Source organism: Vulpes lagopus, chromosome 4, assembly GCF_018345385.1.
Source record: "Vulpes lagopus strain Blue_001 chromosome 4, ASM1834538v1, whole genome shotgun sequence".
NCBI classification, from domain to species: domain Eukaryota; kingdom Metazoa; phylum Chordata; class Mammalia; order Carnivora; family Canidae; genus Vulpes; species Vulpes lagopus.
Genome location: NC_054827.1, coordinates 88509913 through 88529562, shown reverse-complemented (window position 1 = coordinate 88529562; position 19650 = coordinate 88509913). Strand labels below are relative to the sequence as shown.

The 19650-nt window shown below is 34.4% G+C and overlaps 1 protein-coding gene across 7 annotated transcripts in view; it reads right to left on the bottom strand.

Annotated features, from left to right (window-relative positions):
* The window catches only part of AP3B1 (adaptor related protein complex 3 subunit beta 1), a 262968-nt gene that overhangs the window by 190588 nt on the left and 52730 nt on the right, over positions 1-19650 (bottom strand). For 6 of the 7 annotated variants that reach the window (XM_041752074.1, XM_041752073.1, XM_041752077.1 and 3 more), the window contains 3 exons: positions 8053-8148; positions 7278-7438; positions 3616-3682 (listed from right to left, as the gene is read on the bottom strand). In XM_041752074.1, the coding sequence (XP_041608008.1) occupies positions 3616-3682; positions 7278-7438; positions 8053-8148 (324 nt within the window). The remainder of the gene's footprint in view (positions 1-3615; positions 3683-7277; positions 7439-8052; positions 8149-19650) is intronic. The other variant, XM_041752079.1, reaches the window with a different exon arrangement.

The following is a 19650-nucleotide window of genomic DNA, read 5'->3' as shown; positions in this document are numbered from 1 at the left end:
ATCATCTTAAAAAAAAAAAACTTTGCTAGAAATAATATAAGTTCTGAATCTACATTTTTAAAATGTTCACAGAGTACCAGAAAAAATTGACCCACGTCACGTAACCCTGAGACACCATTTAAAGCTATTAAATTTCAAAGATAAAGAGAAAATCATGAGGGTCAGCATCTTACTTAATAGAGCTACATTACAGGTACTTCCTTTAGATTGAAACAAAACAAGTATGCTCACCATCTCCACTACTACTGGTATACAAGTCTATAATTACACAAAAGAAATGAATAGTCATAAGAATTGGAAAAGAAGAAGTAAAATCACTCTATTGGCAGATGATATATTTTCTAGAATAAACTATGGAGAAAAATGATATAACTAAATCAAACAATAAGAGAACTTGATTAAGAAGCAAGATATAAAATTACCATACAGAAAATCAAGAACTTTTTTTTATATGCCAATATAACAAGCTCAATGTGAAGCAATTTCAATTTACAGTAATATCAAAGAGGTCAAACTACATATTAATACAACTCTAAACCAATATTTAACTCAATTAGCAATCCTCACCTCACCACTCCCACAAATGTACATGCTAGCATTCTGAAACACTTGCTCTTATCTTGGGATTGAACAAGTAAATATGCTGAGGATAATGAGAGCCCCATTTTTTAATGTTGGATAAGGAAGCTGAAACGGTAGGAGGCTAGAAGGAACCTTGTACTATTGTAAGACATATCAGTATAAAATACTGCCATTTAATACAGGTAGAAAAATAAAGATGTCTTTTGAGTTAAAAAATATATACACTTGAAACACTTCGGGAAAAATGAGTACCTCTTAAGTGACAGACCATCAAAGCTCCCAAAAGATCTACCTGCAAACACTAAATAGGATATACACCATTTGGGAAGCAAAGTGTTAAAAATGATAGTAAACACCTAATTACAATCACCAAAAAATTAACAAATTAATTCCACAATCATTCGACAAACATTAAATATCTGCCAGGAACAAGTACTCAATGTTTTCTGTGTTTTGGAAATAAATGGTCAGAAATTAATAACCAACTGTTGCAAATTTACAAAGAAATTATCCTTTACATTCCTTTTTCAGTCCCTGATAGCTTACTTGGAATATGTATTAATCCCCTTGTATGGTGTCCGGCACTATGACAAGGGTTTTATAATACAACAGCTCTTTAAACACAAATAACACTTTATCATTAGAAATTACAAGCCATACATATTAGGGAACTGAAACTTAGGAAGGCTTAATATATAGCTACCAAGGGGCAGAAGTTCAGGCACAAACCCAATTCTAATTCCAAACACTACAATTTTCACCTATGACATATCTTGTTTGGGAAGACATGCACACACTATAAATGCAGATTTCATTCCTGGGCCATGCAACAAATTTGTTAGTCTATAATGTAACAGAAATCATGGTAAACTACATTAAAATAAAGGATCTGTTTCTTATAGATCTTATTTTATTCTCCACAGTCCTTGGCAAATGTCTTCCACATCAAAGAAACTAAATGTTTTTGTATTATTACTAAAATCAAGTTAACCATAATTACCAATAATACTGATTCCACATCTGGGTCCTAGGAGCAGATAACAAGTATGCCATGCAGAAGACAAAAAGAAAGCAAATGTTTTTTTCTGTCTTCATTTATTAGCCAAATCTATGTTTACTTACTTCCTATACACTATAGAAGAAATGCAATGAAGATTTCTGCTATTTGATAGACTAAATTTGCCAGATGGCTTAGGAATGAAATCTTCAACCATAATTTCATGTGTAATATAACATTTTCTAAGTAAATAGTGGGAGGGCAAGTACATATTGAAAAACTCATTAAAGGAAGTAAAATGTTCAACAGAATTTATTCACTTCATTCAAAAAGAAAGCAATGAAGGAGAAATGAGGAACAAAAAAGACATGAAACAGAAAAACAAGTAAACAGCAGCTACAAATCAATCAATAATACTAAATGTAAATGGATTAAACAATTTAATCAAAAGGCACATGTTGTCATAGTGGATTTAAAAAAATCCAACTATATGTTATTTACAGGAGACACACATTAGATTCAAAATTACCAACAAGTTGAGAGTAAAAGCAAAGAAAAAGATATATCATGTAAACAGCAACCATAAGAAGGCAAAATAGCTGTACTTATATCAGACAAAATAGACATTAAAACAAAGGTGTTATTAGAGATAGACATTTATGACAAAAGGAAAATTAAAAAACAATTATATAACACCAAACAAAAGAACTCCTAAATATATTAAACAGTGACAGAAATGAAGAGGAGATACAGACTACCCTACAATAATAGGAGACTTCAATACTGCACTTTAAATAATGGACAGAACCAGAATGAAAAGGATCAACAAAAAAAAAGAAGAACTGAACAACACTATAAACCAATTAGACCTAACATATCTATAGAGCACTCCACCTACCTAGAGGAGAATACACCTACTTCTCAAGTGCACACTGAACATTCCTCAAAATAAACCATATACTAAACCATACAACAATAGTTATATGAACCTAGTGGCTACTCTGTTGGGGAGCTGCTACTGAGCAACACACATGCTGATATCTGATACGTGGTGACAGCACCCTAAGATGGGTAGGTATCCTTTTCCTCAAGAGTGTGAGCCATAATGGGAGTACAGAAGCCTCTATCAAAGATACCATTTTTTTTTTCAAAGATACCATTATACCAGATCCTCCAGAAGTCTGATCACAGACCCCTTGTGTCATCACTACTCCTAGACTTCATTATCACTATATAAAAAGCATGGGAGGGGGGAAGGGAGGAGGAGATAAGTACATTCACAAAAGATGACTCATACAGCCAGTATGATCACTCTTACCAGAATAAAAGTCCTACGCATAAAAGTGTTTTAGAATATTTTTTAAAAACACATTTATAATACCAAAACACACTCCTCTACTTTTTTAGTCTCTAATAATTTCTAATACTTTATTTTAAAAAGTTATTTGTTCCTAAGTGATTCAGCCTTTAAAAATCCTAAGAGGAACGCCTGGGCGGCTCAGGGGTTGAGTGTCTGCCTTTGGCTCAGGGTGTGGCCCTGGAGTCTCAGGATCAAGTCCCACACCCAGCCCCCTTGGATGGAGCCTGCTTCTCCCTCTGCCTATGTCTCTGCCTCTCTCACTTTCTCTCTCTGTGTGACTATCATAAATAAAATTAAATAAATAAATAAATAAATAAATAAATAAATAAATAAATAAATAAATAAATAAAATATTTTTTAAAAATAAATAAATAAAAATCCTAAGAAATCGTTGCTTGAAATAAAACTTTGCACTCAAAGTAGTTAACAATTTAGCCACAGATATTTTTCCCAACTTGTTCTTCTTCAGACTCCAATGAAGAAATATGTAACAGTCTAAAATTCTAAATACAATACTTCTCTTTATAAACATATTTTTATTCAAAGATTTTAATGAATTCCATTAATATATATACCACTTCAAAGTCAGTAAGAATAATTATACCACATATACAACAGCAAAATACTATGCAAAGAAAACACAATTTTATTTTGATACAAAAAGGTTATCACTTACTGTGCTTTTATCTTTTAGAAGTTTTTCAATTACTTCAATTAACATTTCCTTCTGCTCTGGATCAAGGCTAAAACATAAAAAGAAAAGGACAAACATTAAGTTTTTTCCCTTTAATTCTAATTTTAAATGAAGTAAATCATTTCAAGAATATTAAGAAAACTTTAGGGGAGAGGGAGAGCAAGAATTACATAAAGATAAAAAGAAACAAAACAATTCTGAAATAAAATGGGACGCTTTACTCCCAAATGTGTCCTATCTTTCCCTTCAAAGTTGCTCATATTAATTAACCCAGACACTAATACCATTTAAAAAGTATTTAAATATCAACTTCACTTCTAAAAAATAGTTGGAAAAATCTTTAAAAATTAATTACAAGTAGATAAATGATGAATTCTGTTTTTAACTAAGGAAAAAAAGTAACAGGACAGCAATGATTTTTTACTATGGATACATAATGGTCAAAAACAAATAAAGAGAATTCCCAAGTAAAAATCTGGTATCATTTCAGTTCAGTAATAGAGACATGCATTACAAAACCTGCCATCCAAAACCAAAACAATATAAGCAAAGGCTTACATATACAGAATTAAGAAATGCATCCTATTAGCAGCTCTAAGCACTGAAATATTGGTAACAATATAATTTCCTTGTAAAATGGAATTCAACTACTGTCCATTTACTGTGAAGCTTAAGAATACAAAGACAAATAAGACAGTCTAATGAAATCCCAAACACAATCATACCCTAAAGTAGAAATATGTGTAAGAGAGGACAAGAATAAAAAAAGCACCAGTGGAGGCAGAAGGATTATGGAGAACTTCTTAGAGGAAGTGACATCTCAGATGAATTTAACAATTCAGCTTTAAGTGAAGAAAAGAGATTTTTTTCTAGGTTAAAACTAAACAGACAGTCCTAAGTTAAAAACATTTTATGTAAGGACGCCTGGATAGCTCAGTGTCTGCCTTCGGCTTGGGGCGTGATCCCGGGGTTTGGGATTAAGTCCCACTTTGGGCCCCGTGTGGGGAGCCTGCTTCTCCCTCTGCCTATGTCTGCCTCTCTCTCTCTCTCTCTCTCTCTCTGTTTCTCATGAATAAATAAATAAAATCTTTAAAAAAAATTTTTTGTAGAGGACTAAGAGGCAGTACTGAGCTAAGAGATGATAAACTCCAGGCAAGGAGAGTAAGGACTGGGGCTGGAGAGGTAAAGTGGGGCCCAGTGATGGACCTTTAATCTGTCACAGCAAGCTTGGATCTTATTCTGCAAGTATACAGCAAGAAAAGATAGTGAGTGAAAAGCATATCTGACAATTAACTTAAGAAAATGAATTTTTACTTTTTACACACTTATATAAGTTTATTGCTGACCATTATAATTATCTGAACAAACTTTTTAATTCTTTCAAATTCTAGCTACAGTCTCCCTTCTCCCAGCAGTCTTTTCCTAACTAATCCCACTTCCTTCATTATATCTTTACATTATGAAGCCCTACACAATAATCTCTGAGCCACACCCTATCAGTCATGGTTAGTATGCATTTCTATATTTATAGATTGTTTTTAACCTTTCATTATCGTTTATTCTGAAGAGTTTTCTGTAATTATTTTTTTTTTGAGTTTTCTGTAATTAAATTATCTTCCTAAGGATTTCAGAAAAGTTACTGATGTATCTCACCTCAGTGAGCCTAAGGGCTAGAAGGAACATCACCATCTCCCTCACTTCCCAGATAAGGGAACCGAGGCCCAGGGAGGCCAAGGGACTTGCTGACAACTCACATGGCAAGAATGGCAAAGCTGGCACCACAGAGAAGACAGTGTGCTTTCCTCTCTGCCACAGGACAGCCCTGGTTGCCAGCCGCCATCCAGCGTGCCAGTGCACAGTGAGAATGATAGACAAGTGGGTGGACAGAGAGACAGGCAAATAGGTACATAAGTATTACAACTATGAGCAGAAGACCTGGGAATAGCACACCTGTATTTTACGGTCTTTTTCAATTGGGAAAAAAGAGGGAACACCTTATATTGATAGAAACACATATGCTAGTATCTTATTTAACTTGCCTTTAATTATTTGGCATTGGTTTGATTTTTTTCCTCGAACATATGATAATACATCCTCTACCATTTTCATACATCTTACACATATGATCCAACACCAAAACACAAAATGATCTTGATAAAAGCTTGTGGAATCAATGGTAACAGAAAATAATACTAAATTATTATAGATAATAACTTTATTTTATTTAGGCTTTTTATTTAGGCTTTTTTTTTTTTTTTAATTTTTATTTATTTATGATAGTCACACAGAGAGCGAGAGAGAGGCAGAGACACAGGCAGAGGGAGAAGCAGGCTCCATGCACCGGGAGCCTGATGTGGGATTCGATCCTGGGTCTCCAGGATCACGCCCTGGGCCAAAGGCAGGCGCCAAACCGCTGCGCCACCCAGGGATCCCTATTTAGGCTTTTATTTAGGCTTTTTATTTAGGTTTTCCATAAGGATTAAGCCACTGTAGGATATTTTAATAAATATTATACAAATATGGTATGGTGCTATATTTTAAAATTCATTAAAATAGGCTCTATAAAAGACGACAAGGGAGGGAACATCAGGGCCAAGATTGGAAGAAAGGAGAACAAAGTGAGTTGATAAGTATTTACTCCAAAGATACAAATGTAGCGATCTGAAGAAGCACCTGCACCCCAATGTTTATAGCAGCAATGTCCACCATAGTTAAACTATGGAAAGAGCCCAGATGTCCATCAATACATGAATGAATAAACAAGATGTAGTGTACCCCCCACACAGACACACACGGAATACTACTCAGCTATCAAAAAAAAAAAAAAAGGAAGAAAGAAATCTTGCCATTTGCAACAATGTAGATGGAACCAGAGGGTATTATGCTAAGCAAAATAAGTTAATCAGAGAAAGACAATTATCATATGATCTCACTCATGTGGAACTTAAAAAACAAAACAGGATTATAGGGGAGAGAGGAAAAAATAAAATGACAAAATCAGAGAGGGAGACAAACCATAAGAGACTCAATCATAGGGAACAAACTGAGGGTTACTAGACAGGAGGAGGGGAAGGAATGGGGTAACTGGGTGATGGACATTAAGGAGGGCACTTGATGTAATGAGCACCGAGTATCATAAAACTGATGAATCACTGACCTCCACCTCTGAAAATAATGTTAATTAACTAATATATTAAATTTTTTTAAAAAATAATTTTTTTAAAATAATTTAAAATAAGAATTAAATATAAATTTAAAAAGAACAAAGTTCAGAGACTAATACACTTAAGATTCTACCATACAATAAACAGAAAAAAAAATCTTCATTTTCTAGTAAAATATGTGTATGTGTATATGAGAGATATACTATATAAATGAGAATTCAAATTCCATTCATTTTTAAGTTATAATATCTGTAAATTATCACAGGCCCTAAAAGGCTTACAAGTAAAAACCAGCATAGGGTCTCTATAACCAAAATAAAGTTAAAGATGTCTAAAGAATGTTTGTGGGGAGAAAAACTGTCACTGGGTTTACTTAGTATGAGGACAGACTGACAGTAAGAGCTAATAAAATAAGCCTCCATAGGCTGTAACATTCCACATACCATTAGAGATCACTGGTATTATTAACAAAGCACCTACCTGTACAATTTCTGTATTGCATGGGCTGCATTCTTCCTAACATATGGTGATAAATCAGCAGAAGCCTCCTTAATAGCAAGCATCATAATGGGTACAATAATTGGTACTCTAATACTTGACAGAACTCTCAAAGCACTTGCACGGATTAGTTGATTTGGATCCTAAAAACAGTATAAAAATATTCATCAAGATTTCAAGTTCAGTATTTCAAAGGTATCTTTATGACAAAATTAATTGGTATGCACAGGGTACAATATAATAATAGGAAAAAGCTACTTAATTTAAAGAATCAGTATATGGAAAATGGGTAAGGAAAAAGAGTTAAGTAAATCTTTATTTCTCTGAATAATGTTTGAACAAAAAAAGTAACGGTTATAATTCTAGTTGATCATTCATTACTAAGCATGTTTTAGTAATGGGTTTTTTGAGTTTCACAATCATAAAATGCTACAGGTTATAAACTTTATCTTCAAAGTCATGTCCCTTCATTATACACTTTCAACAACTAGTTGGTATAATGATGAAGAGTTCTTTGATGCACGATAATGATTAAATAGGACATAAAGGAACATACAGAAAATGAAACACAGGGAAAGGTTTAATTAGTTATATATATTATTTTCTAAGGAACACTGAATAGGCAAAGTGAGAGACCTTTCAACTCTTTTCAAAACACTACTGTGTCATTTAGATTATTACTCTACTTCTTTAAGTAACACACCTTCAACTCTCCACAAACCTCAGTAGCTATTTGCTGGTTCACTCTATTATTTACCTTCAGAGCTCGCTGAAAAGTGCTTATGGACAAGAGTGCCAGATCCTGCTGTTCTTCAGCATACCGGACCAGGTAAACATATACTAACTTCTTGATCTGTTAAAAAATAATAATAATTATTTAATCCTAGCCAGAGTGAAAATTAAAAATTGAATGGTTTGAATGCCAAATCCATTCTTAACTTTCCTAAAGTAAATAACTGAATAGCTTATATTGTAATATAAAGATAACATATTGCAGGATAATGAATGGCAACAGAAAAAGCTTGTAAAATAAGCATTTTAATAATCTGATCTATAATAGCAACATCCTATCAAGGTGTTCTGTAGTAACACTCCAACAGGTCTTAAGGGCTAACTTGTTTCAAGCTTATGCACTCCTTGCTTGCCGACCTAAGTAATAAGTAAGTCCCTTTGTAGATAAACTAACCTATTTATTCCTTCAGATCTGCAGACCAACGTCCTTGAGGAGGGAAGGATCAGACTTCCCCAGGAGAGGAGTCCTGCCCACACTGGAATACAATTGCTGCTGATGCCATCAAATTTGTTCAAGGTCATGTCCATGACTATCCACCTGGGCAACACCTTCCCCTGCAGGTAGCCCACCTCCAGCCCGCAATGTCCCACATCTTCCCCTTTAAAACCTTCTGGCTTTGTCTGGACAGGAAAGATGGTCTTTGGGACATAAGTCCACCACAGTCCCAGGCTGCCAGCTTCCTGAATAAAGCAACTTTTCCTTTCCAACCATCACTGTCTCTCTATTGATTTTCAAGCAGGGAAGCAGGTGAACCTGAGTTCAGAACCAGTTGTCTGGTAACACTACCTCCTGAAGAAAATAAAAAATCCCTGAGCAAAACTCAAACAAGAATATTAAAATATAACTGAATTGTAAAAATACTTTCAAAATGAGGGATACAAATACTAGATAGAATTTGGGTTCTGTTCACTAACTATATAGTATTTGAATTTAATTTCCTTATCAATCAAAAAAATGTCCTTATCAATCAAAAGGTGCTGGAGTCCCAACTATGATTGTATGGTAATATTACATTCCAATATATATTACATGATATTTTTAGCTCAGTAAGAATAAGATATTACAATAATACCAATTTAATGTAATAAAAATTCTACAAGACTGGAGGCGTCTTCTAAAAACGGTTATAAATGGCAATTTAATCGCTAAATCTATACCAGAATTATGAACAGAAAAATTAAATAAAAATTAGAATTTCAGTTGAAATTCATCAACTGCTTCCTTCTCACTGCTCATAGCCTCTTCCTTCTCAGTATCTTTATTTTTTTTATTTTTTTTTTTCCTTCTCAGTATCTTTAGATACCAGCACCTGATTGTGTATGTCTCAGCAGATCTAAAAGTTTATGGGATGTTCAAAGAGCACAGGAACTAGGGGAAATAGCTGGAAATAGGAGGAATTGATTCTGGAAAGGAAAAAGAGTACTAACCAGGCCATATTTCATGCCATACTAATCAAAACTGAACTTCTTTAAGGATAACTGCCATGGCTTTCCTTCCCTTCCCTTCCCTCGTATACCAATTTCCTTTGACACAGTGTAGTTTTGTCTTGTTTTTCTTAAGTAAGCTATAGGCCCAATGTGGGTTTGAACTTACAACCCCAAAATCAAGAGTCACATGCTCTACCAATTAAGCCAACAATGTACCCTAACAGCATAGTTTTTTTTTTTTTAATTTATTTATTTATGATAGTCACACAGAGAGAGAGAGAGAGAGAGAGAGAGAGGGAGGGAGGGGCAGAGACAGAAGCAGAGGGAGAAGCAGGCTCCATGCACCGGAGCCCGATGTGGGATTCGATCCCGGGTCTCAGGATTGCGCCCTGGGCCAAAGGCAGGCGCCAAACCGCTGCGCCGCCCAGGGATCCCTAACAGCATAGTTTTGAGTTACTTCACTATCCTGTTTGTTCTTTCTGAACTTATTCCAATTTGTCTATATACTTTCAGTGTAGTACTTCAAACTACAAATGAAGTCTAAGGAGAACAAACAAGTTTAAGGCCATGTTCCATGTGAGGGGCTTCCACTGATACAGCTAATTCTTAAACATAACAATACATCTTTTCTAAATGTAACCATTTACTCAAACCATACTTGAGTAAATGTTCTGGTGAGGTTTTTTTTCCTTTTAAAAAAAAGGCAAGATCTAACATTTATCTATAAAAACTGTCAACATCTTAAATTCAATACAGCATGGCACCCTCTTAAGATAATTTTAGATTTTAACTTGTATTTCAACCTATTTTGATATTCTTTACAATTTTATAAGTACAAGTGAAAAGTTAATGAGCATACTTTCTATATCTGCATTAATATTTATTTAAAAAGCTAAATATACCATGTTAAGTTGATACCAATCCATTCTTCTACACTGTATGGACAGGGTTATAAGTGAAAGTTAACAAAACATTTATTTTCAAATACTCTTTCATAGTGAATGGATCAATTAAGTCTTAAAATTAAAACTTAAAATATTAGGGCAGCCTCGGTGGCGCAGCGGTCTAGCGCCGCCTGCAGCCCACAGCGTGATCCTGGAGACCCCGGATTGAGTCCCACATCAGGCTCCCTGCATGGAGCCTGCTTCTCCCTCTGCCTATGTCTCTCTCTCTCTCTCTCTCTCTCTTGCTATCTCTCATGAGTAAATAAAATAAAATATTAAAAAAAAAACTCTTAAAATATTAAAACTCAGTACACAATGCAGTCTAGAATCTGCCCCAAAATCCCTTTCCAGTCAAAGAGGAATAGTCAGTCCCCAAATATAACTTGCACTTTTTGTCTCAATCCCCCAAGTTCTGATAATCATATCTTCAAAAAGCAAAAATGAGGGCAGCCCGGGTGGCTCAGCGGTTTAGCGTCACCTTCAGCCCAGGGCCTGATCCTGGAGACCCAGGATCCAGTCCTTCATCAGGCTCCCTGCATGGAGCCTGCTTCTCCCTCTGCCTGTGCCTCTGCCTCTCTCTCTCTCCCTCTGTGTGTGTCTCTCATGAATAAATAAATAAAATATTTTTTAAAAAAAAGCAAAAATGAAACAATAAAATGTCTATCAAAGATGAATAGTAAAATAAATTACAGGACACCCATATAACACTATACTAGGCAGTCCCTAAATAGATTTAAGTAAATCTGTACTTGACATTAAAAATGTCTTTGTAAATGTTTAAAGGTGCAAAACAGTATGTATTATATGATCTCACTTCTATATTAATAAAAAAATACACATATATAGCACTAACTATGTGCAATTAATTCATTTTAAATGCACAATTCAATGAACAGGTATTATTACTCCTATTTTACACATGAAGAAACTGAAACACAACAAGGTTTAGTAACTTGACCAAGAAAGCACATCTATTAAATGAAGAACCAGATTCAAACCTAAGCATAAGTTAAGAAATCTATATATTAAAATGTTAAGAGTGACTATACCTGAGTGGTAATATTATCCAGCGACCGTCACTCTCACTCTTTACATCTTTATTATTTAATTTTTTTTTACAATGAATGTTAATTTTGTGTTCAGATAAAATAATAAAGATATTTTTACTTTGGGGTGAATCTCCTCTTCCAGATCTCCTTTACAGCAGAATAGTACTTTCTCTGATTATAAAAGTATTTTAAACTGTTTCATTATAAAAAAAAAAAAAAACCTCAAACCAAAAATATGTCTAAGTTTATATATTTCTATAAAGACAGCTTTTTCTATAGCACTGATAAGATGCAGCCACTGAAACTGTTTTAAACCTCTTCAAAATGTCAACAAAAAGCCCAAGCTAAATGAACAAACTGCCAGTCAACCAATCTGTGACAGTCCCTTACTTTGGAACATTAGCCTATCAGGAACAAACACACTCTTAAGAAAAAAAAAAAAAAAAAACATACCTCTGAGTGCCAATCAATCAACAGCTGTTTCACCCAAGTGATCACATAACTACAGATGATATCAACCCACTAAGGCCACTGAAAGTCCACAAACCCTTTCAATGTTCACTCAGAACAAGCAATCTTACACAAGAATACACGCAGGTTCCAAAACTATGCATACTACTATGTAAGATGGCAACCATATGATCCAAAATCTACCCAATGTTTTAGATTATATTTAAATGGAAATATAAAGTTTTTCATTACAGTTCAAGAAACATGTATCTAATTGAGATATAGACAGCTTTCTCCACAAGCAAATTTTTAAGTTCTTAGGATTATAACAGTGCCAAACAGCAATTAACATTTGCTAGCTGACTGATTTATAGCATTTTCAATAAATCAAATCAATACACAGATGCATTTTTAAGTTAAGATATTTCTCAAATTCACCTTAGAATCAACAAGAGGAAAAAAAAAAAAAAAAAAAAAAAAAAAAAAAAGAATCAACAAGAGGTTACTTAAATACAGTAACCATTCCTTAGTCATCTGTCTATGCTCAGGACTAATCACATGCCTGGCATATATAGTAAGATTTCAATAATTAGCTGAACAAAAACATCACAGCCCAATGGTACACTAAAAAAATGTAATAAGACATTTTCCATTAAATTGCAACATCAGGAATCTACTTTACTAACCAATAGTTATAATTCACCAAATAGATGCCTAAAAAACATCAACATATGAAGAAATGATGGGTATTACAAGGATTGCCTCCAGTCTTTAACTTGTAGTTTTTGTTTTTGTTTTTTAATTAACCATTTAAAGTATTCTTTCTCCTTACTAATTACATTCAGATCCAGGCTACCGTTCTCTGAAAAGTTTCCAAAGAAAATGGGTTAGAATGCACCCATCCCCTCATCCTCCTGTGATTTATTTCTCAGCAACACCTTTATTTACCAAGTAACTGTACAACCAACTTTTAAAGCTGAATTATGAACTCCAGAATATATCTAGGGGTTTATATTGGCAATACTGAAACATTCAGATCCACAGCTGAGCTAGCAGGCATTGCTGTAATTACTCACTATTGGAGAAGGATTTTTGTGACTGTTATAGCAAAAAGCATAACAATATTAAATCACAGAAGGTTGCAAAACACCAAATTTGTTCTAGTTCTGTTATAAGAATCAATCAATATTGACCACAAGAGGCCTATGCACCAACTGGCTGCAGGTGTGCAGAGAAAGCCTAGTTTCCTTGAAACCATTCTGTGACCAGAAATGGGAGTACTTAAAGCTCCGTGACTACACCATTCTCTGATCAGTTACCTTCATTCAATGTTACAACACTCCTTGCTGTAAAGCTAATCATAGCAGAGCCCCAGTAGGCTGGAAGAACACAGGCAGATCTGTTTAATTAGTTTATCAATACTAGTACATCAAACTTCATGAGTTATTGACTAAATCTTTGATTATTTTTGCACTATAACCAGTGATTGCTTACTAGGTAACTTTTGGTATCATTTGACATCAAATGGAAGATGACATACAGCTTAACTTTGTGTCTAAGGCAGCATGTACTAATAAAAATGAAATTTTGCAGTTGATAGGAATGAAACATCAATTCTCTAAACATAAATTTTAAGCTTATGTCAGTTTTCTCACATTAGAAGATTAAGCATATTCAAAAAATAAGGTATTTCAAGAACAAAAGAAATCCAACAAATAGACAATTAATTATGTTTATAGTGATATTTTTGTTGCAGAACATTAGGCAGTATATGAGAATCTGAGTGTAAAGGGGAAAGATGAACAAATAGGGAAGGTCTACTATTATAACTACTAAACAGTACAAACAGCTTTGGATGAAAAATAAATAATACAGAATCTTCTGTTTACAAGAAGACTAGATGTCCAGGGGGAACTAGTTAATTTATTGCCAATTTCTAAGGACTTGCTCATTTCTATCCATCTCTAAGACATAAAAAAATTTATACCAATGCCAGATACCTCCCAAAGGATAGCTAATACCAGATGACATGGGGCCAAAATCACTAAGGCAAAAGGAAGAGGAAGGAAGCCTCAAATAAGAATGGCTTTGAAAGGGGAATGGTCTAAGATGGGTTCTGAAGCTAAGACTCCTGACTTTGGATTCTGACTCTTAAACTTAATAGCTGTGTGACTGTGGTCAGATTAATTTTACCTCTCTGTTACCTTGTCCTTATATATAAAATATGGGAAACGACAAAATTAACCCTACAAGTTCTTTGTGAGGATAAAATGAAAATATATGTACACACAGCATCTTTTAAGTGTTAGCAATCATTGTTGCTACCAAAAGACTATTCCTAAAATACTAAGACAACAGCTTTACCTATATCACACAATTTTTCTGAGTCAAATTTCAATTTTTTTCAGATATCTGCACTTATATTAGAGGCCATAAAGCTACATCAAATTAGAAGCCAGACAGCAGGGGCACCTGGTTGGCTCAGTCAGTTGAGCATTTGCCTTCGGCTCTCTCTCTCTGTCTCTTTCTCTAATATAAATAAATGAATAAAATCTTAAAAAAAAAAAAAAAAAAAGCAGCAGCTCAGACAGCATGACCATGATACATCAAAGAGTATTTACCTATTCAAATTATCAATTCAGAATTATAAATGGTAACAAGCACATAATATTGTGCTTAATAAATATTAAATTAATGATGGCTCAAATTTGCAAATACTAGATTACATGTTTATTCTATGTTTCTCTTATTAACTGGACTCTTAGAAGGAATGGTTTGTCAAGTTATTTAAGTCCAATTTAAATGAATTGAGTGTTTTGATTTTAATTGACCCAAGTTAGTGAGCTTATTGATGGCTAATCATTTAAGTAGCAAAATTCACCTATCAAAAATATATAATGTATGCATTATCTAATACAAAAATTAAGTATACTTTTAAAAGTATCTAAAAATGGGCTTAACGTACTTATCTCTAAAATGCTATAACAGGGATCCCTGGGTGGCGCAGCGGTTTGGCACCTGCCTTTGGCCCAGGGCGCGATCCTGGAGACCCGGGATCGAATCCCACGTCGGGCTCCCAGTGCATGGAGCCTGCTTCTCCCTCTGCCTGTGTCTCTGCCTCTCTCTATCTCTCTGTGACTATCATAAATAAATAAAAATTAAAAAAAAAAATATTTAAAAAAATAAAATAAAATAAAATAAAATGCTATAACAAATTATTCTAATAAAGTTAAAATGGTGATGGGAATTTTTTTCTATATATGGAAATGTGTACTCTAGAAATTGTATATACTCCCACTTTTACTTTTCCAGATTTTGAATACATAAATCCAAGATTATATAAACTAACAAAACTTATATGAGAAAAAAACTATTTAAACTACTAATTGACATTAGAGACATACTAACATCTAATCTACTGTCATAGTGCTAAAATAATAACTAAGAGCCTACTTCACATCAATCTTGTTATTTATATTATATAACAACTGAAGTGTGACCACACTGACTTATTGCTCTACTTAAAAAATTCTACCATCATTCTCAAGTCAAGATTATTTTATTCAGGGGCGCCTCAGTGGCTCAGTCGGTTAAGTGTCTGCCTTTGGCTCAGGTCATGATCCCAGGGTCCTGTGATAGAGTCCTGCATGGGGCTCCCTGCTCAGCAGGATGCCTGCTTCTGCCTCTCTCTCTCTGCTGTTCCCCCTTCTCTCACTCTCCATCTCTCTCAAATAAATGAACATCTTAAAAGAAAAAGATTATTTTTAGTCACTCTTATTTTTTCCTGTACCTATGCAATCTTTTCATTTTAAAAATGCTTTGTTTTTAAAACTAAAAATACTTAAGCATTGATTATAAAATTGCTAAAGATATATGGCTCACTCAATATATTCTGGCCATAAAGCACTTTAAGACTCTGCTATAGAAGTTTGATGTAGAAGTTGGAAAAGATGATGTGAATTTTCAAGTATGTATAGGTATATACAATTGTCAGGTATAAACTGACAATTCCACAATCAAAGTAGGGAAAACTGAGACTAATGTTTCATTTGTTCAATAATGTTTCATATATTTTTAAGGCTTTAGAAACAGCTAAGAGATTTTTATATCAAGCTATAATTTAATAATAACTGAGAGACCTCATTTACTCTCCTACCTTAAACAGAAAATCAAGAGAAAAAATAGGTTTCATATGCTGGACAATAAGTAGCACAGTACAGTGAATCCTCAGAGGGAAAAGCCGAGGGGAGTGCTACCACAGAGGGTAATAAACCTACCAGCACACAAAGGGTAACTCAAACAGAATCCAGAAGATTCACTGTACTTAGGAGACAGATATCAAAAGTTCAGAGGCCAAGGCTGCTAGAATTTGCAGAGCAGAAAAACAACTAGAAGGAAACTTCAGAGATAGAGAGCACACACACAGCAGAGGACCTCCACCAAGTCTTAGAGTAGGCAGAACAGATCTCAATGATCACAAAGAACTAGGAATAATTAATGTTCCTAACAGCCACAGAGAAAATATCTCATAAATACATGAATTTTTTAGTAGAATCCTAAAAAAAAGTATTACCTTAGGAGTGGGATTAACCTAAACTAAAAATATTTCTGTACTCCCTAATAAAGTTTAAATGTATGCTTTGCGAGAATGAAATGATTCCATATAACTTGACTGTGCACCACAAAAAAAAAAAAAAAAAAAAAAACACAATTTAAAGGAATACAAGACCCAGCAACTGATAGCATGAACTTCATATTGTTTAACATGTAGTTAAAATTTACTAAGGATAACAAAAAATTAGGAAAATATGAATTATAACCATGAGAAAAATCAATCCATAGAAAAAGACTCAAAATGACAGAAAGAGCAGAGGGACTCCTGATCCTGGAGTCATAATTTTGAGCCCCACATTGGCAATAGAGTTTACATAAAAATAATATCTTTAAAAAAAAGGCAGAAGGATTTTATAACTATTATATATATGAGCCATATGCCCAAGAAAGCAGACAAAAATATGAGTATAGTAAAAGAACTGCAAGACATGAAAGTGATCCAATGAAACATCTAGAGATGAAAAATATAAGAGCTAACATGATAAATACAGAGGAAGAGATTACAAATTAGGCGCAACAAAAGGAAAAGTCAGTTAACTTGAGTATACAGCAATAGAAATGAAGCAGAGAGAGAAAAGACTGGAGGAAAAAAAGAACAAACCATCAGTGACCTATAGGACATCAATTAGTCTGCATGTGTACTAGAAGTGCCAGGAGAGAAAGGAGACAAAATATATTTTTAAAAAACTAACGGTTGGGGATCCCTGGGTTGCTCAGCGGTGTAGCACCTGCCTTCAGCCCAGGACATGATCCTGGAGTCCCGGGATCAGGTCCCACATCGGGCTTCCAGCATGGAGCCTGTTTCTCCCTCTGCCTGTGTCTCTGCCTCCCTCTCTCTCTCTCTCTGTCACTCATGAATAAATAAATAAAATCTTTAAAAAATAAAAATAATAAAAATAAAAAACTAATGGCTGAAATGTTACCAAATTTTAAAAAATCATAAGCCCACAAATATAAGATGCTCAACAAACCTGAAGGAGGATGAGAGGGAAAAAAATGCCAAGGCATATCACAATAAACTTTAAAACCAGTGCTAGAGAGAAAACCTTAAAACCAACAAGAAAAAAGAAAGACATATTACACACAATGAAATGGAGATTAACAATGACAGGAAATTTGCAGGACAGAAAATGAAATATTTTTTTTAAGATTTTATTATTTATTCATGAGAGACAGAGAGACTGTCATGATTCATGAGAGGCAGAGACACAGGCAGAGGGAGAAGCAGGCTCCACGCAGGGGAGCTGAAGGCAGGCGCTAAACCACTGGGCCACCCAATATTTCAAAAATATCCCTGAAATATTTTTTAAATACTGAACAAAAAAGATTGCAAATCTAGAACTGTAAATTCTACTAGGCAAAACATTTTCAAATGTAGGCAAAATAAAGACTTTTTAAAATAAAACCTGAAAGAATTCATTACCAGCAAAACAAGAAATGTCCTCTAGTCATAAGGAAAATAGTATCAAATGTGGTATTTCAAAGGGATGAAGAGGGTCACAAATGGTAAACATGAAAGAATACAAAAAGACCTTCAGGGAGTGGGCAGTACTATCCTTAATAGATAACTGCACCTCTGATAATTTTGGAATAAAATTGTACTGGAACAATCTCCCACAGAAAACTAAAAAAACTACCTATTACAAAAGTAGTGTGGGCCCTGGTGGTGAAACAGCAGCAGACAGACTCTGGTTAGGAGTATATGCTCAAAGGTGATAAGAAAGAGGGCTGTGTAAATTCCCATTCCCATGGCTTTCTGATGAGGCAAAATGAGTATTGGATGAAATCCAAGTAGAGGCACTGATGTGTCCAACCAGTCTCTCTGGCCAAAGGAACAAAAAAACTGAACCTAGGAAAATTATTGCCCCTGAAAAAAACAGGGGAATCCCACCAGGGAGAGAGCCAGAGATGGGCTCCTCAAGCAGTCTCTACCCACATCTCTAACTCCTGAATCATGCAAGCAGAGAATAGACTCAAAGCAGCTCAACAAAAGACAAAAAATACAAAATGAGGCCGAAGTTGCTACTTAATAGAATTTCCAATATGAACCCAGTCAAGGTAACCACCTTCAAAAATACCACCTGTGGAGGAAAAATAAAAGAATACAGAATCTCTGTGATTTAATATAACGTCAAGAACAGAGCTCGAAATTACCCAACATAATAATATCTAAGGAGGGGCACCTGGGTGGCTCACTGGTTGAGCATCTGCCTTGGGTCCAGGTCATGATCCCAGGGTCCTGGGATCCAGTCCAACATCAGGCTCCCTGCAGGGAGCCTGCTTCTCCCTTGGCCTATGTCTCTGCCTCTCTCTGTGTCTCTCATGAATAAATAAAAATAAAATCTTAAAAAAAAAGAAGAAGAAGAATAACAACAACAACAACTAAAGAAACGGAATACTGGAATACTGTGTACATATTCATAAACACAAGGAAATCAACAAAATGCAAGCTTGAGATAAACAAGGTACTGGAACCAGCAGACAATGATTTTAAAACTGCTATAACACTTACTCTTAGGTAAAAGAAAATGTGCTCTCAATGAAAATGAATAAACCAAAGCTCAGCAAAAAAAAAAAGAACTTAGAAATTTTAAAATGAAAAAAACCTCACTGAATGCACTGAACAATCAAATGAAGATGGCAGAAGAATGAATAAGTGAATTGGAATGGAAAACAGATGAATAAAAATCCAGTGTGAGGAAAACAAAAAAGATATAAGAAAACCAAAACAAAGCTTCTTACACTATTAGACAATATCAAAAATATAATACATATGTAATTTAAATATCAGAAGAAAAGAATGGACCAAAATATTATATGAAGACATTATGGCCACACTGATGTTTCTAGTAGCATTATTTACAATAGCCAAGATAAGGAAGCAGCCCAAGTGTCCATCGACTGACAAATGAATAAAGAAGAGATGGGGTGTGTGTGTGTGTGTGTGTGTGTGTGTGTGTGTTTAATATTATTCAGCCATAAAAAAGGAATGAAATCTTGCCATTTGCAATGACCTGCATGGAGCTAGAAAACACAATGCTAAGTGAAAATTTCGAAGTCAGGCAGAGAAAAATACCC